At 44.3% G+C, this 18374-nt stretch overlaps 1 protein-coding gene across 1 annotated transcript in view; it reads left to right on the top strand.

Moving 5' to 3' along the window:
* Positions 1-13662: 13662 nt before the first annotated feature.
* Positions 13663-18374, top strand: part of LOC143961585 (proteinase-activated receptor 1-like) — a 65927-nt gene continuing 61215 nt past the window's right edge. The window contains exon 1 of the mRNA XM_077470894.1: positions 13663-13826. Coding sequence (XP_077327020.1) covers positions 13682-13826 — 145 coding nt within the window. The 5' untranslated portion in view covers positions 13663-13681. The remainder of the gene's footprint in view (positions 13827-18374) is intronic.

The raw sequence follows: 18374 nt of genomic DNA, 5'->3' as shown, positions 1-18374 counted from the left end.
TCCCCACCGCTATAAGTAGAGATCTCGGAGTAGGCAGCAACACCGGGGACCAACCTCCTCCTTGGGCTGATCTGGGTACTGTCGTCAGACTGCTGAGTAGCGGTTGTTGCTACCTCCTCTTCCTGATCCAATACCAAGAGTGGCTGCGCATCAGAAATGTCCTCTTGATATGGATCGGAAAATAATTCCTGTGACTCAAGCGGAAGGTATGTGGTGGTGGTGGTGGTGGTGTTGTTGGGGGTTGGCACCACTATTAATGCAAAGAGCACCAAACAGTGTTCTCTGGTGGGATGGATGCTAGTTCGAGCCCAGCCTTCCCACCCACAACAACCTCCACCGATATCATTTATCAGCAGACATTGTGCCAACAGTAGCTCGTACCACAATGCGCAACTATATTACTGGGAAACGGCCCCAAATCGCCATCCTCCAAATAATACAATATTGCATAGCCCGGTACAAAAATCAAAAATATATTCTAAATAAACTAAAAAAAATGTAAAAAATAGACTCAATGGATATGGCCACTGAGGCTTCACAGCAAGTTCACAAAGATGATTTGAAATCAAATTGTATTGGGAATTATCAATAAAAGCATTTAATTCAATGTCCACATTCATCCCAAAAGGGGTGTAGCATTTTATTTTATGAATTCCTGTCATCTCAAGTCTCGAGATTCCCCGTACTAAGGATCCACCTCTCCAATGAGGAGTGTAACGATCAATACCAAGAAATATAGTCTTAGCCGGATCTTTATTATGAGCTTCCAGGTAGTGTCTCGAGACTGGATGTTTGGGAAAACCATGGATGATATTGGTTACATGCTCCATTAAGCCTTACCGAGAGGGCCTGTTTAGTCCTGTCCACATACTGCTGCCCACATGGGCACTGGAGCAGGTATACGACCCCCTCGGTGGAGCATGTGATAAAAGTCTTAATGTCAAACTCCTTCAGGGTACTAGATGATTTCAATTTATGGGTCCTTCTGTGTGTGCACCCACTCAACGAGCAAACCCTGCACCTCCTACACTGATAAAACCCAGTTAAATTCTCAAAAAAATCTCTTTTGATAAGTGGATCTAAAATATTAGGTGCCACTCTGCCCCTAATAGAAGGAGCTCCTTGTAGACAACCTGTGGCTTGACAGGAAGGACGTTATTCAGAACAAGGTCATTGATCAAAATATGGCAATGTCCATCTAATCGGGGTAACCAACATTAGAGTTTTCACAAACCCAATATCAGGGTTCCAAGCGATCGGGGGACGAAAAAGAGGATCCAGAAGAGGAAAAAGGCTACAAGCTAAAAAGAAAAAGACCCTGATGGGGGATGGGATATTCAACTTGAGTACAGGGGTCCTCACCGATTCTGAAAAGTTTGTGTTAGAGAAGGGTCTGAAGTTTGCACCCCTCGTGGGTTGAATACATTTCACACCTATATGGATGTCCACAAATTTGTACGAAAGTTGAATATCAAAAGATATTGAAGGGTCCTGAAGGGTCTGGTATGGATTTTGAGGGGGACCCCCACACACTTTTTTTTTAATTTTAGCGCGGCATTCCCCTGAATATCCATACCAGACCTGAAGGGCCTGGTATGGAATTTAGGGGTTCCCCCACGCATTTTTAAAAAAAAAAATTTGGTTCAGGGTTCCCCTGTGGGGAAATCCCATGCCGCTTTTATCAATGAACTGTTATGTATATTGTCGGACGAACAATTGATTGTAGCTGCGAGTAGTTTTAAATGACTTTTTTTCCTTTAGAAATGTAATTTTGCTGTCAGATTGTTCTAAACACGGGAAACATGCGCCCCTTCACAGGCATACTATAGACACCTCCCAGGTATGAAATTTAAAGGAATATTACACTTTTATTTTTTCACTTTAAGCATTAATAAAATCACTGCTCCCGAAAAAACTGCCATTTTTAAAACTTTGTTTTGCATTGATACATGTCCCCTGGGGCAGAACCCAGGTCCCCAAATACATTTTATGACAATACCATGCATATAAGCCTTTAAAATGAGCAGTTTTGATGGGGCAGTTTTGATGGTTGTAATATGATGGGGCAGTTTTGATGGTTGTAATATGATGGGGCAGTTTTGATGTTGGCAATATGATGGGGCAGTTTTTATAGTGGCAATATGATGGGGCAGTTTTGATGGTGGCAATATGATGGGGCAGTTTTGATGGTGGCAATATGATGGGGCAGATTTGATGGTGGCAATATGATGGGGCAGTTTTGATGGTGTCAATATGATGGGGCAGTTTTGATGGTGGCAATATGATAGGGCAATCTTGATGGGGCCGTTTTTATGTTGGCAATATGATGGGGGCAACATGATGGGGCAGTTTGATGGTGGCAATATGATGGGGCAGTTATGATGGTGGCAATATCATGGGGGCTGTTGTGATGGGGCAGTTTTGATGGTGGCACTATGATGGGCAGTTTTTATGGGGGCAATATGATGGGGCAGTTTTGATGGGGCAATTTTGATGGGGCAGCTTTGATGGTGGCAATATGATGGGGCAGTTTTGATGGGTCAATTTTTAATGGGGCAGTTTTGATGGTGGCAATATGATGGGGCTGTTGTGATGGGGCAATATGATGGGGCAGTTTTGATGGAGCAATATGATGGCGCAGTTTTGATGGGGGCCATTTTGATGGGGCAACATGTTGGGGGCAATTTTGATGGGAGCCGTTTTGATGGTGGCAATATGATGGGAAGTTTTGATGGTGGCAGTTTTGATGGGGGCAATATGATAGGACAATATGATGGGGCAGTTTTGATGGGGGCAATATAATGGGACAGTTTTGATGTGAGCAGTTTGATGGGGGCATTTTGATGGGGCGATATGATGGGGCAGTTTTGATGGTGGCAATATGATGGGGCAGTTTTGATGGAGCAGTTTTGATGGGGCAGTTTTGATGGTGGCAATATGATGGGGCAGTTTTAATGGAGCAGTTTTGATAGTGGAAATATGATGGGACAGTTTTAATGGTGGCAATATGATGGGGCAGTTTTAATGGGGAAGATTTGATGGTGGCAATAAGATGGGGCAGTTTTGATGGAGCGGTTTTGATGGTGGCAATATGAGGGGGCAGTTTTGATGGTGGCAATATGATGGGGCAGTTTTGATGGTGGCAATATGATTGGGCAGATTTGATGGTGGCAATATGATGGGGTAGTTTTGATGGTGGCAATATGATGGGGCAATCTTGATGGGGCCATTTTGATGGTGGCAATATGATGGGGCAGTTTTGATGGGGCAACATGATGGGGCAGTTTTGATGGTGGCAATATGATGGGGCAGTTATGATGGTGGCAATATGATGGGGGCTGTTGTGATGGGGCAGTTGATGGTGGCACTATGATGGGCAGTTTTGATGATGGCACTATGATGGGCAGTTTTTATGGGGGCAATATGATGGGGCAGTTTTGATAGTGGCAATATGATGGGGCAGTTTTGATGGGGCAGCTTTGATGGTGACAATATGATGGGGCAGTTTTGATGGTGGCAATAAGATGGGGCAGTTTTGATGGGGACAATTTTGATGGGGCAGTTTTGATGTTGGCAATAAGATGGGGCAGTTTTAATGGTGGCAATATGATGGGGCTGTTGTGATGGGACAATATGATGGTGCAGTTTTGATGGGGCAGTTTTGATGGGGGCACTATGATGGGGCAGTTTTGATGGGGCAATATGATCAGTTTTGATGGGGGCCATTTTGATGGGGCAATATGTTGGGGACAATTTTGATGGGAGCTGTTTTGATGGTGGCAATATGATGGGCAGTTTTGATGGGGGCAGTTTTGATGGGGCAATATGATGGGGCAGTTTTGATGGGGGCAATATGATGGGACAGTTTCGATGTGAGCAGTTTGATGGGGGCGTTTTGATGGGGCAGTTTTGATGGCGGCAATATGATGGGCAGTTTTGATGGGGCAATATGATGGGGCAGTTTTGATGAGGGCAATATGATGGGGCAGTTTTGATGGGGCAGTTTTGATGGTGGCAATATGATGGGGCAGTTTTAATGGAGCAGTTTTGATAGTGGAAATATGATGGGACAGTTTTAATGGTGGCAATATGATGGGGCAGTTTTAATGGGGAAGTTTTGATGGTGGCAATAAGATGGGACAGTTTTGATGGAGCAGTTTTGATGGTGGCAATATGAGGGGGCAGTTTTGATGGTGGCAATATGATGGGGCAGTTTTGATGGTGGCAATATGATTGGGCAGATTTGATGGTGGCAATATGATGGGGTAGTTTTGATGGTGGCAATATGATGGGCAGTTTTTATGGGGGCAATATGATGGGGCAGTTTTGATGGGGCAATTTTGATGGGGCAGCTTTGATGGTGGCAATATGATGGGGCAGTTTTGATGGGTCAATTTTTAATGGGGCAGTTTTGTTGGTGGCAATATGATGGGGCTGTTGTGATGGGGCAATATGATGGGGCAGTTTTGATGGAGCAATATGATGGCGCAGTTTTGATGGGGGCCATTTTGATGGGGCAGCATGTTGGGGGCAATTTTGATGGGAGCTGTTTTGATGGTGGCAATATGATGGGAAGTTTTGATGGTGGCAGTTTTGATGGAGGCAATATGATAGGGCAATATGATGGGGCAGTTTTGATGGGGGGCAATATGATGGGACAGTTTTGATGTGAGCAGTTTGATGGGGGCATTTTGATGGGGCGATATGATGGGGCAGTTTTGATGGTGGCAATATGATGGGGCAGTTTTGATGGAGCAGTTTTGATGGGGCAGTTTTGATGGTGGCAATATGATGGGGCAGTTTTGATGGTGGCAATATGATGGGGCAGTTTTAATGGAGCAGTTTTGATAGTGGAAATATGATGGGACAGTTTTAATGGTGGCAATATGATGGGGCAGTTTTAATGGGGAAGTTTTGATGGTGGCAATAAGATGGGGCAGTTTTGATGGAGCAGTTTTGATGGTGGCAATATGAGGGGGCAGTTTTGATGGTGGCAATATGATGGGGCAGTTTTGATGGTGGCAATATGATTGGGCAGATTTGATGGTGGCAATATGATGGGGTAGTTTTGATGGTGGCAATATGATGGGGCAATCTTGATGGGGCCATTTTGATGGTGGCAATATGATGGGGCAGTTTTGATGGGGCAACATGATGGGGCAGTTTTGATGGTGGCAATATGATGGGGCAGTTATGATGGTGGCAATATGATGGGGGCTGTTGTGATGGGGCAGTTGATGGTGGCACTATGATGGGCAGTTTTGATGTTGGCAATAAGATGGGGCAGTTTTAATGGTGGCAATATGATGGGGCTGTTGTGATGGGACAATATGATGGTGCAGTTTTGATGGGGCAGTTTTGATGGGGGCACTATGATGGGGCAGTTTTGATGGGGCAATATGATCAGTTTTGATGGGGGCCATTTTGATGGGGCAATATGTTGGGGACAATTTTGATGGGAGCTGTTTTGATGGTGGCAATATGATGGGCAGTTTTGATGGGGGCAGTTTTGATGGGGCAATATGATGGGGCAGTTTTGATGGGGGCAATATGATGGGACAGTTTCGATGTGAGCAGTTTGATGGGGGCGTTTTGATGGGGCAGTTTTGATGGTGGCAATATGATGGGCAGTTTTGATGGGGCAATATGATGGGGCAGTTTTGATGAGGGCAATATGATGGGGCAGTTTTGATGGGGCAGTTTTGATGGGGCAGTTTTGATGGTGGCAATATGATGGGGCAGTTTTAATGGAGCAGTTTTGATAGTGGAAATATGATGGGACAGTTTTAATGGTGGCAATATGATGGGGCAGTTTTAATGGGGAAGTTTTGATGGTGGCAATAAGATGGGACAGTTTTGATGGAGCAGTTTTGATGGTGGCAATATGAGGGGGCAGTTTTGATGGTGGCAATATGATGGGGCAGTTTTGATGGTGGCAATATGATTGGGCAGATTTGATGGTGGCAATATGATGGGGTAGTTTTGATGGTGGCAATATTATGGGGCAGTTTTGATGGGGAAATTTTGATGGGGCAGCTTTGATGGTGGCAATATGATGGGGCAGTTTTGATGGGTCAATTTTTAATGGGGCAGTTTTGATGGTGGCAATATGATGGGGCTGTTGTGATGGGGCAATATGATGGGGCAGTTTTGATGGAGCAATATGATGGCGCAGTTTTGATGGGGGCCATTTTGATGGGGCAGCATGTTGGGGGCAATTTTGATGGGAGCTGTTTTGATGGTGGCAATATGATGGGAAGTTTTGATGGTGGCAGTTTTGATGGGGGCAATATGATAGGGCAATATGATGGGGCAGTTTTGATGGGGGGCAATATGATGGGACAGTTTTGATGTGAGCAGTTTGATGGGGGCATTTTGATGGGGCGATATGATGGGGCAGTTTTGATGGTGGCAATATGATGGGGCAGTTTTGATGGAGCAGTTTTGATGGGGCAGTTTTGATGGTGGCAATATGATGGGGCAGTTTTGATGGTGGCAATATGATGGGGCAGTTTTAATGGAGCAGTTTTGATAGTGGAAATATGATGGGACAGTTTTAATGGTGGCAATATGATGGGGCAGTTTTAATGGGGAAGTTTTGATGGTGGCAATAAGATGGGGCAGTTTTGATGGAGCAGTTTTGATGGTGGCAATATGAGGGGGCAGTTTTGATGGTGGCAATATGATGGGGCAGTTTTGTTGGTGGCAATATGATTGGGCAGATTTGATGGTGGCAATATGATGGGGTAGTTTTGATGGTGGCAATATGATGGGGCAATCTTGATGGGGCCATTTTGATGGTGGCAATATGATGGGGCAGTTTTGATGGGGCAACATGATGGGGCAGTTTTGATGGTGGCAATATGATGGGGCAGTTATGATGGTGGCAATATGATGGGGGCTGTTGTGATGGGGCAGTTGATGGTGGCACTATGATGGGCAGTTTTGATGATGGCACTATGATGGGCAGTTTTTATGGGGGCAATATGATGGGGCAGTTTTGATAGTGGCAATATGATGGGGCAGTTTTGATGGGGCAGCTTTGATGGTGACAATATGATGGGGCAGTTTTGATGGGGCAGTTTTGATGGTGGCAATAAGATGGGGCAGTTTTGATGGGGACAATTTTGATGGGGCAGTTTTGATGTTGGCAATAAGATGGGGCAGTTTTAATGGTGGCAATATGATGGGGCTGTTGTGATGGGACAATATGATGGTGCAGTTTTGATGGGGCAGTTTTGATGGGGGCACTATGATGGGGCAGTTTTGATGGGGCAATATGATCAGTTTTGATGGGGGCCATTTTGATGGGGCAAATGTTGGGGACAATTTTGATGGGAGCTGTTTTGATGGTGGCAATATGATGGGCAGTTTTGATGGGGGCAGTTTTGATGGGGCAATATGATGGGGCAGTTTTGATGGGGGCAATATGATGGGGCAGTTTTGATGGAGCAATATGATGGCGCAGTTTTGATGGGGGCCATTTTGATGGGGCAGCATGTTGGGGGCAATTTTGATGGGAGCTGTTTTGATGGTGGCAATATGATGGGAAGTTTTGATGGTGGCAGTTTTGATGGGGGCAATATGATAGGGCAATATGATGGGGCAGTTTTGATGGGGGGGCAATATGATGGGACAGTTTTGATGTGAGCAGTTTGATGGGGGCATTTTGATGGGGCGATATGATGGGGCAGTTTTGATGGTGGCAATATGATGGGGCAGTTTTGATGGAGCAGTTTTGATGGGGCAGTTTTGATGGTGGCAATATGATGGGGCAGTTTTAATGGAGCAGTTTTGATAGTGGAAATATGATGGGACAGTTTTAATGGTGGCAATATGATGGGGCAGTTTTAATGGGGAAGTTTTGATGGTGGCAATAAGATGGGGCAGTTTTGATGGAGCAGTTTTGATGGTGGCAATATGAGGGGGCAGTTTTGATGGTGGCAATATGATGGGGCAGTTTTGATGGTGGCAATATGATTGGGCAGATTTGATGGTGGCAATATGATGGGGTAGTTTTGATGGTGGCAATATGATGGGGCAATCTTGATGGGGCCATTTTGATGGTGGCAATATGATGGGGCAGTTTTGATGGGGCAACATGATGGGGCAGTTTTGATGGTGGCAATATGATGGGGCAGTTATGATGGTGGCAATATGATGGGGGCTGTTGTGATGGGGCAGTTGATGGTGGCACTATGATGGGCAGTTTTGATGATGGCACTTTGATGGGCAGTTTTTATGGGGGCAATATGATGGGGCAGTTTTGATAGTGGCAATATGATGGGGCAGCTTTGATGGTGACAATATGATGGGGCAGTTTTGATGGGGCAGTTTTGATGGTGGCAATAAGATGGGGCAGTTTTGATGGGGACAATTTTGATGGGGCAGTTTTGATGTTGGCAATAAGATGGGGCAGTTTTAATGGTGGCAATATGATGGGGCTGTTGTGATGGGACAATATGATGGTGCAGTTTTGATGGGGCAGTTTTGATGGGGGCACTATGATGGGGCAGTTTTGATGGGGCAATATGATCAGTTTTGATGGGGGCCATTTTGATGGGGCAATATGTTGGGGACAATTTTGATGGGAGCTGTTTTGATGGTGGCAATATGATGGGCAGTTTTGATGGGGGCAGTTTTGATGGGGCAATATGATGGGGCAGTTTTGATGGGGGCAATATGATGGGACAGTTTTGATGTGAGCAGTTTGATGGGGGCGTTTTGATGGGGCAGTTTTGATGGTGGCAATATGATGGGCAGTTTTGATGGGGCAATATGATGGGGCAGTTTTGATGAGGGCAATATGATGGGGCAGTTTTGATGGGGCAGTTTTGATGGTGGCAATATGATGGGGCAGTTTTAATGGAGCAGTTTTGATAGTGGAAATATGATGGGACAGTTTTAATGGTGGCAATATGATGGGGCAGTTTTAATGGGGAAGTTTTGATGGTGGCAATAAGATGGGGCAGTTTTGATGGAGCAGTTTTGATGGTGGCAATATGAGGGGGCAGTTTTGATGGTGGCAATATGATGGGGCAGTTTTGATGGTGGCAATATGATTGGGCAGATTTGATGGTGGCAATATGATGGGGTAGTTTTGATGGTGGCAATATGATGGGCAGTTTTTATGGGGGCAATATGATGGGGCAGTTTTGATGGGGCAATTTTGATGGGGCAGCTTTGATGGTGGCAATATGATGGGGCAGTTTTGATGGGTCAATTTTTAATGGGGCAGTTTTGATGGTGGCAATATGATGGGGCTGTTGTGATGGGGCAATATGATGGGGCAGTTTTGATGGAGCAATATGATGGCGCAGTTTTGATGGGGGCCATTTTGATGGGGCAGCATGTTGGGGGCAATTTTGATGGGAGCTGTTTTGATGGTGGCAATATGATGGGAAGTTTTGATGGTGGCAGTTTTGATGGGGGCAATATGATAGAGCAATATGATGGGGCAGTTTTGATGGGGGGCAATATGATGGGACAGTTTTGATGTGAGCAGTTTGATGGGGGCATTTTGATGGGGCGATATGATGGGGCAGTTTTGATGGTGGCAATATGATGGGGCAGTTTTGATGGAGCAGTTTTGTTGGGGCAGTTTTGATGGTGGCAATATGATGGGGCAGTTTTGATGGTGGCAATATGATGGGGCAGTTTTAATGGAGCAGTTTTGATAGTGGAAATATGATGGGACAGTTTTAATGGTGGCAATATGATGGGGCAGTTTTAATGGGGAAGTTTTGATGGTGGCAATAAGATGGGGCAGTTTTGATGGAGCAGTTTTGATGGTGGCAATATGAGGGGGCAGTTTTGATGGTGGCAATATGATGGGGCAGTTTTGATGGTGGCAATATGATTGGGCAGATTTGATGGTGGCAATATGATGGGGTAGTTTTGATGGTGGCAATATGATGGGGCAATCTTGATGGGGCCATTTTGATGGTGGCAATATGATGGGGCAACATGATGGGGCAGTTTTGATGGTGGCAATATGATGGGGCAGTTATGATGGTGGCAATATGATGGGGGCTGTTGTGATGGGGCAGTTGATGGTGGCACTATGATGGGCAGTTTTGATGATGGCACTATGATGGGCAGTTTTTATGGGGGCAATATGATGGGGCAGTTTTGATAGTGGCAATATGATGGGGCAGTTTTGATGGGGCAGCTTTGATGGTGACAATATGATGGGGCAGTTTTGATGGGGCAGTTTTGATGGGGCAGTTTTGATGGTGGCAATAAGATGGGGCAGTTTTGATGGGGACAATTTTGATGGGGCAGTTTTGATGTTGGCAATAAGATGGGGCAGTTTTAATGGTGGCAATATGATGGGGCTGTTGTGATGGGACAATATGATGGTGCAGTTTTGATGGGGCAGTTTTGATGGGGGCACTATGATGGGGCAGTTTTGATGGGGCAATATGATCAGTTTTGATGGGGGCCATTTTGATGGGGCAATATGTTGGGGACAATTTTGATGGGAGCTGTTTTGATGGTGGCAATATGATGGGCAGTTTTGATGGGGGCAGTTTTGATGGGGCAATATGATGGGGCAGTTTTGATGGGGGCAATATGATATGACAGTTTTGATGTGAGCAGTTTGATGGGGGCGTTTTGATGGGGCAGTTTTGATGGTGGCAATATGATGGGCAGTTTTGATGGGGCATTATGATGGGGCAGTTTTGATGAGGGCAATATGATGGGGCAGTTTTGATGGGGCAGTTTTGATGGGCAGTTTTGATGGTGGCAATATGATGGGGCAGTTTTATTGGAGCAGTTTTGATAGTGGAAATATGATGGGACAGTTTTAATGGTGGCAATATGATGGGGCAGTTTTAATGGGGAAGTTTTGATGGTGGCAATAAGATGGGGCAGTTTTGATGGAGCAGTTTTGATGGTGGCAATATGAGGGGGCAGTTTTGATGGTGGCAATATGATGGGGCAGTTTTGATGGTGGCAATATGATTGGGCAGATTTGATGGTGGCAATATGATGGGGTAGTTTTGATGGTGACAATATGATGGGGCAATCTTGATGGGGGCCATTTTGATGGTGGCAATATGATGGGGCAGTTTTGATGGGGCAACATGATGGGGCAGTTTTGATGGTGGCAATATGATGGGGCAGTTATGATGGTGGCAATATGATGGGGGCTGTTGTGATGGGGCAGTTGATGGTGGCACTATGATGGGCAGTTTTGATGATGGCACTATGATGGGCAGTTTTTATGGGGGCAATATGATGGGGCAGTTTTGATAGTGGCAATATGATGGGGCAGTTTTGATGGGGCAGCTTTGATGGTGACAATATGATGGGGCAGTTTTGATGGGGCAGTTTTGATGGGGCAGTTTTGATGGTGGCAATAAGATGGGGCAGTTTTGATGGGGACAATTTTGATGGGGCAGTTTTGATGTTGGCAATATGATGGGGCTGTTGTGATGGGACAATATGATGGTGCAGTTTTGATGGGGCAGTTTTGATGGGGGCACTATGATGGGGCAGTTTTGATGGGGCAATATGATCAGTTTTGATGGGGGCCATTTTGATGGGGCAATATGTTGGGGACAATTTTGATGGGAGCTGTTTTGATGGTGGCAATATGATGGGCAGTTTTGATGGGGCAATATGATGGGGCAGTTTTGATGGGGGCAATATGATGGGACAGTTTTGATGTGAGCAGTTTGATGGGGGCGTTTTGATGGGGCAGTTTTGATGGTGGCAATATGATGGGCAGTTTTGATGGGGGCAATATGATGGGGCAGTTTTGATGGGGCAAATTTGATGGGGGGCGTTTAGATGGGGCAATATGATTGGGCAGTTTTGATGGGGTGAATTTGTTGGGGGCCGTATTGATGGGGCAATATGATGGGGAAGTTTTGATGCATAAAATTCTTCACATTTCCCAGTGAAACGCACAGCCAACTTCTCTTTTAAATCGCTGACATGCCCACATGTTTAAATTTATCAACATAAATTTTATACTGATATGTTCACCAAGGCCGAGTGTCTCTAACGGTGAAGTCGCTGTTTCCATAGCATGTACTGTTGTGGATTTATTAAGGCTTGTTTTGAAGGATTCTCTCACACTGTCTCTCACTCAGACAGCTAGCAGATAGTGAGGAGATGTTTTTTCCAGTGTGTTCAGAGGACAGGCAGCTAGCAGATAGGGAGATGATATTCAGCATTCCCACCCATTTTCTCCAGGAAATGCATTTTCTAGTTTTGCCTAACATTATTTTCTTTGGTACTAGTTCTAGTCTTTTTACTTGTTTTTACTTTTACTAGTCCCTACTATAATCAGTTTTGGTTCCTGGTGTAATGGTCCTAGCTGAGCTCAGCCTTGTGTACATGTATTAACCACTTCAGCCCCTGAAGGATTTACCCTTTTCCTGACTAGAGCACTTTTTGCGATTCGGCCCTGCGTCACTTTAACTGACAATTGCGTGGCCATTTGACGTGGCTACAAAACAAAATTGGCGTCCTTTAATCCCCACAAATAGAGCTTTCTTTTGGTGGTATTTGATGGTGATATACATGTTTTTTATATTTTGCGCTATAAACAAAAAAAGAGCAACAATTTTGAAAAAAATGCATTATTTTTTACACTTTGCTACAATAAATATCCCCCAAAAATATATAAAAAACTATTTTTTTCCTGAGTTTAGGCCGATACGTATTCTTCTACATATGTTTGGTAAAAAAAATCACAATAAGCACAATGATTGATTGGTTTGCGCAAAAGTTATAGAGTTTATAAAATAGGGGATCGTTTCATGGCATTTTTATTAATATTTTTTTTTACTAGTAATGGCGGCTATCAGTGATTTTTTTTTTTGTGACTGTGACATTATGGCGGACACATGGGACATTTTTGACACATTTTTGGGACCATTGCCATTTATACAGCAATCAGTGCTATACAAATGCACTGATTCCTGTGTAAATGACACTGGCAGTAAAGGGGTTAACCACTAGGTGGCAGTGTAAGGGTTAAGTGTGTTGTGGGGCGTGGCTTTGTGTGACATGTCACTGATCTCTGCTCCAATCACAGAGATCAGAGATCAGTGACACTGTCACTAGGCAGGTTTTTCCTCCCCGTTAGAGGATTGCGGGTATCCCCAGCGATCGAGTCCGCGGGACCCGCAACCCGACTCACGGAGCTTCCCCCTGACCGCCTCTTATAGGGCAACGTACAGGTACGTGATTCTGCCTGTATGAGCTCTTCTGCCAACGTATATTGGCGTGAGGTGGTCGGCAAGCGGTTAATCTAGGCAGGAACTGTTTTCCTTCTTCACCTTGCTTATTATTATCATTATTCAGGATGTATATAGCGCCAGCAATTTACGCAGTACTTTACAATATAAAAAGGAGACAATACAGTTACAATACAATAAAATACAAGAGGATTAAGAGGGCCCTGCTCAGAAGAGCTTACAATCTTGTCATTTTCTATTATCTGGTTAGGTAATGGCCCTTATGACGCTCATCTGGGCTTCCTCATATATTAGTCTAGGTAGGTATAGCACTCCTCTACCTGTATACTAGCCATGTCCAACCTTGTATTTTATCTATACAGCCCCTAACTGTATTTTGTCTTCTTACACTTGGCAGTCATGCTCAGATGTAAACTATTTATATCTCTTTTTGCTTTACAGAGAAGTTCCCCATATATGGAGATATGTCTCTAGAATCCTTGGTTACTCCACTTGGACATTCATTTACCCATAAAGAATTGATATTGAGGAATTCTCCCAATGTGAGTCTTGTGCTCATGGATGTCAGTATTGAGGCCTTTACACGGGAATGGGGACATTTCGGAAGAGGTAAGTGACACTTGCAGGGCCGCTGTTAGAAATCATGGGGCCCCGTACCCCCACCCTTGACTCTGCCTCGAAAAAGTGATATTTTAAGGGATATTTATCTCTGTCCAGACTGAGCTCATTCCTGCTAGCGAATGAGAGTGCTGCAGCTTACTTTAAGGATTCAATTTTCCTTAAGCCTTAAGGTGCATCTATTATTCCTTTAAAGTGGGGGTTCACTAAAAACAAATATTAAAAGCCAGCAGCTACAAATACTGCAGCTGCTGACTTTTAATAAATGGACACTTACCTGTCCAGGGTGCCTGCGATGTCTGTATTGTGGGTTTGTGATGCTTTTCTTTGTGGATTTTATACATTAAAGCAAATTTTTTCTGATGCTGGCAGTGCGATCAGTCTTCCCTTCACATCTTCTGCTACACCCAGGTTAGGGTTGCCACCTGTCCAGGATTCACCCGGACAGTTCGGGTTTTGAATCATGTGTCCAGGTTTCAGTTCACTTTAAACCTTGGCACAATATTCAGGCAGTAATGTAGCTCAGAACAGTGCCTGATAGGAGGGTGAGTGGGCACTATGCAAGCCACATTACTATTCTCCATGGAGCGCCCAAAGGTGTCCTAGGTCTTTTACAATCCTTTACAGAATGCTAAAAAAAATAATTTTTTGCTGCACGCCACTAAAGTGTTCGGGTTTGGCTTGAAAAAAAAGTGGCAACCCTAACCCAGGTCACAGACTGGACTCTCACTGTGTGACTCAGAAAGGGGATTGTCTCACCTGTTGCTGTGTTGCTCTTTGATTATCCACTTAAATCAGGCTACTGCTGATCTGTTATGTTTAGGTCTGGAAAAATTGGAAAGAACGCGGTCCTTTTTCCATTTTTTTTTTGGACCTGAACGGACCTAGAGATAGGCAGGTGTGAACAGATTCAAATCTATGTACATCCGGACTCCATCCTACATGGAGGTTTCAATCAGATCCACATGAAAAAATGACAGCCAGATCTAATTGTAAAGCTTGGGTGAAAGCTTCTTTAAGGAGGAGTGGTTGGGGGGGTGGTTAAAAAATACAGCTCAGCTGCATGTTTTTACTGCCCTCCTTCCATCCAAACAAGTAACAAGTGTAAAGTAGCACCCCATGCTTATGATTATTGTCATTATGGGGATCACAACACTTTAGATCATCTATTGCTCTTCCACAGTGTCACATAGCTATTGGGTGCTGACTTTGTTATGACTGTACTGTTTAAAAGTCTGTACACACTCAGACCCAATAGCCATGTGACACTGTGGAAGAGAAATAGAGGATCTAAAGTGATGTGATCATCATAATGACAAGGGCTGTACCTTCTTTCCATGGTAGTTAGTGTGACTGTGTGCCGCCCCTTGCCAGAAGCTGTGCACTGCTGCCAGATTAGGTTTCCTGCATCCTCTCAGCCACTTGCCCATCTCACAAAAGTCTCTCACTCAGCCACAGCACTTACTGAGGGAGCATTGTACACATGAATCACTCCGCCAGGGATGGTACAAGCAGAGGGCAGCCGTGGCCGTAACTAGAACATATGCAGCGCATTATGCGGAATGGCTTTATCTGCCTACACCCCCTGAAAATGGAGATAAAGTCCCTTCAGTGATCTCACTTCCTTAGCCCCTCTGTTGCCCTAATGGGGCCCAGGATTATGTGCGTACTACCTGCAAAGCAAGTAGGAGCAGGGGGTGTTTAGTAAAGCATTTTAATTTATTCTGTCAGAAATTAACTATAAAGCTTCCCGGGCCCCCTTGCTGAGCTGATAGGGCTGGGCCCAGTACAACAGGGCTGGTTGTACTGCCCTATCAGCGGCCCTGGACACTTGGGTGACAATATTGACTCTCGTTATGTAGTATTTTACCTGCACGTTTATCTCATGGTGATCTGATCTCACTATTGTAGACGGATCATCAAATTCTGCAGAATCATCTTATTAAGTTGTTTGTTACATTTCCTTTTATTTATAACAAATTTGCTACTTTCCATCAATATTCCAATGTCACAATGTCAGGGGAATGGCATTTTCTGATACAAGGTTTGTGTCCCGACTCTCTCACCATAACATAACCCTCCCCCCTCACTGTCTACACCACCCAGAGGAAACCTGGAGCAAGAGTCATTAATGACCTTTCTTTTGAAAATGCTGTTTGCCTGGCTGATCATCTAACTTCACTATTTCATGTACACAGACCTGAACAGTTTACAGATCGGGAGTTTTATCCTTGATCTATCTTTCCTTGCTGCATGCTAGTGCTAAGTCAGTCACCAAGGAAGACCAAAACCCAGAAATAACTAACATTCTCAGAACTCAGCTGCAGCATTCAAAGTATTTCCATTTTTAGGAGAGCTGCCCTCTCCTCCAGGGAATTCTCTGACATATAAACCCTTCTTGTAAGAAAAGGCATAGAAGTTGCTGGGATAGCTGATCAGTGGACATCACAGTTCCCAGGTGCCTAATGGAAAGCCCAGATCGCTACTTGTGATTTAGAGCTTTCCAGTCATGTAACCACTACAACAATGAATCACGGGGGTAACATGATGATAAAGCCTGCCTCACCTCCTGGCATCAGAACCCCCTTAAAGGGCAATGGGAAATGGAAAAATAACTGGCTCATTATCAGGGTTCCAACTCATCCTAAAGGAATTCAGTAGGGTTGAGGTCAGGACTCTGTACAGGACACTCTATGGATCTGGCTTAGGGCAGTCATGCTGGAAGAGAAAAGAGATGTCCTCAAATTGTTGTCATAAGGTTGGAATAGCGCAATTAGCTAAAGAGTCTTTGTATACTGCAATGTTAACAGTTCCTCATACTTTTAGTTATATAGTGGTAGGTATTAGATAGATAGATAGATAGATAGATAGATAGATAGATAGATAGATAGATAGATAGATAGATAGATAGATAGTCAGGAGAGTAAAAACTGTAAAAATTAACAAAAACAAAAAAGTTTCTCTTTAACTGAAAACTAAATTGTATTTTCTTTTGTATTATCCAACACAAACTTTGCAGAGTGCAAATGGAACTCAGAAGTCACTGGTAAGTAGCTCATCATACAATTCAATTTCCATTTTATTATATTGTATTTTTCACTCAAAGTTTGTAAGATTATGTAATTGTTGGGGATGAGAATTTACCTGGATATGATTTGTGCCCAGTTTGTTGAAATGTCCTCAAAATTCAGAAAATACTAACTTTTCCCCAAAAGTGTATGGTGGTGAATCTTGGTATTCAATGCATTATTTCTGAGGGGCAAATATACAAACTATTGTCAAAAAAGATGCATAGGAAGCCAGACACTGCCATTGGGGGTATGTACCAAAGAAAGAAAACAAAACAAAATCGCACCCTGTGCACTCAGCAGAGTGTTTTGTTTGTATGCCAAACCCAAACTCCATTAAAATCAATGGGAGACAAATCTGTCATTTTAAAAATGCCCGCTTTCTGGGCTAACATGCAAGGGGCATGTCAATAATTTCAAGGATGTGGGCACTGCTCTGTGGACAGTGGTGTATTTTGGTTTTGTGCTGCCCTAGGCAAGCCTAAAATTGGACGTTTCTCCATCTAAATTTGTCCCACCCAGCCGTGTTATACCATTCTTGTATCAGGGTCTGATGAGGAAGCTGCAGCCATTCACAGTGAACAGCTGTGGCTTCCTCATCAGACCCTGAGACATGATTCCTCCTAGTGCCACATATGTGGTCAATGGAGCAGAGGATGGGGTCAGCAAGACATAGGAGGTACTGTAATGGTGGGTACTGATGAGGATGCACTGATGAAGCTGTACTAATATACTGCACTGATAGACACTGATAGGTAACACTGATGGGCACTGAAAGGTGGCACTGAAGGGTATTGATAGGTGGCACTGATAGGGGCAATGAAGGGCACTGATGGGCAAAACTGATGGGCAATAATAGGAGGCACTAATGGGCAATAATATGCGGCAGTGAAGGACACTGATAGGTGGCACTGACGGGCACCAATAGGAGGCACTGATAGGTGGCACTGATGAGGGGGCACCAATTGACAGCACTGATTGGCAGCTCTGATGGGCACTGATTGGCAGCACTGATGGGTGCTGTTGGGGCTGCACTGATAATCAGCACATTGATTATCAGTGCCCTATCAGTGCAGATGTCTCCTTTTTTTACTTGCCCGTTACCGGCTCTCCTCTCCTCGCACTGTGACAACTTGAAGAAAGGAATGCAGATAACGGGCAGTTTTTTAAAAAAATCCTGATCAGCTGTAATTGAACACAGCTGATCACGTAGTAAAGGGCCTCTGTGATTAGCTCTTTACCCCAATCTGTGATCAGCTCTGTCCATAAGACAAAAAGAGGGCAAGCAGCCCTATAGCTGTCTTTTTCGGCTATAGTGGGGCCTCCTGAGAATGCAACACAAAGCAAATGCCTTGTTTGCCTCGTGGCAGATACGTGTGCCTGGGGAACATGTACAGTGCAAATTTTTTTTTTTTTAAATGCCATTTGAACAGGAGTAATGATTTTTAATTGTTTAAAGAAAAACATTAAA

Source organism: Lithobates pipiens, unplaced genomic scaffold (genome assembly GCF_037356315.1).
Source record: "Lithobates pipiens isolate NorthernLeopardFrog02 unplaced genomic scaffold, aLitPip1_a1.2 Scaffold_8, whole genome shotgun sequence".
NCBI lineage: Eukaryota > Metazoa > Chordata > Amphibia > Anura > Ranidae > Lithobates > Lithobates pipiens.
The sequence above is the reverse complement of the archived record's forward strand: the minus strand, read 5'-3'. Positions and strand labels throughout refer to the sequence as shown.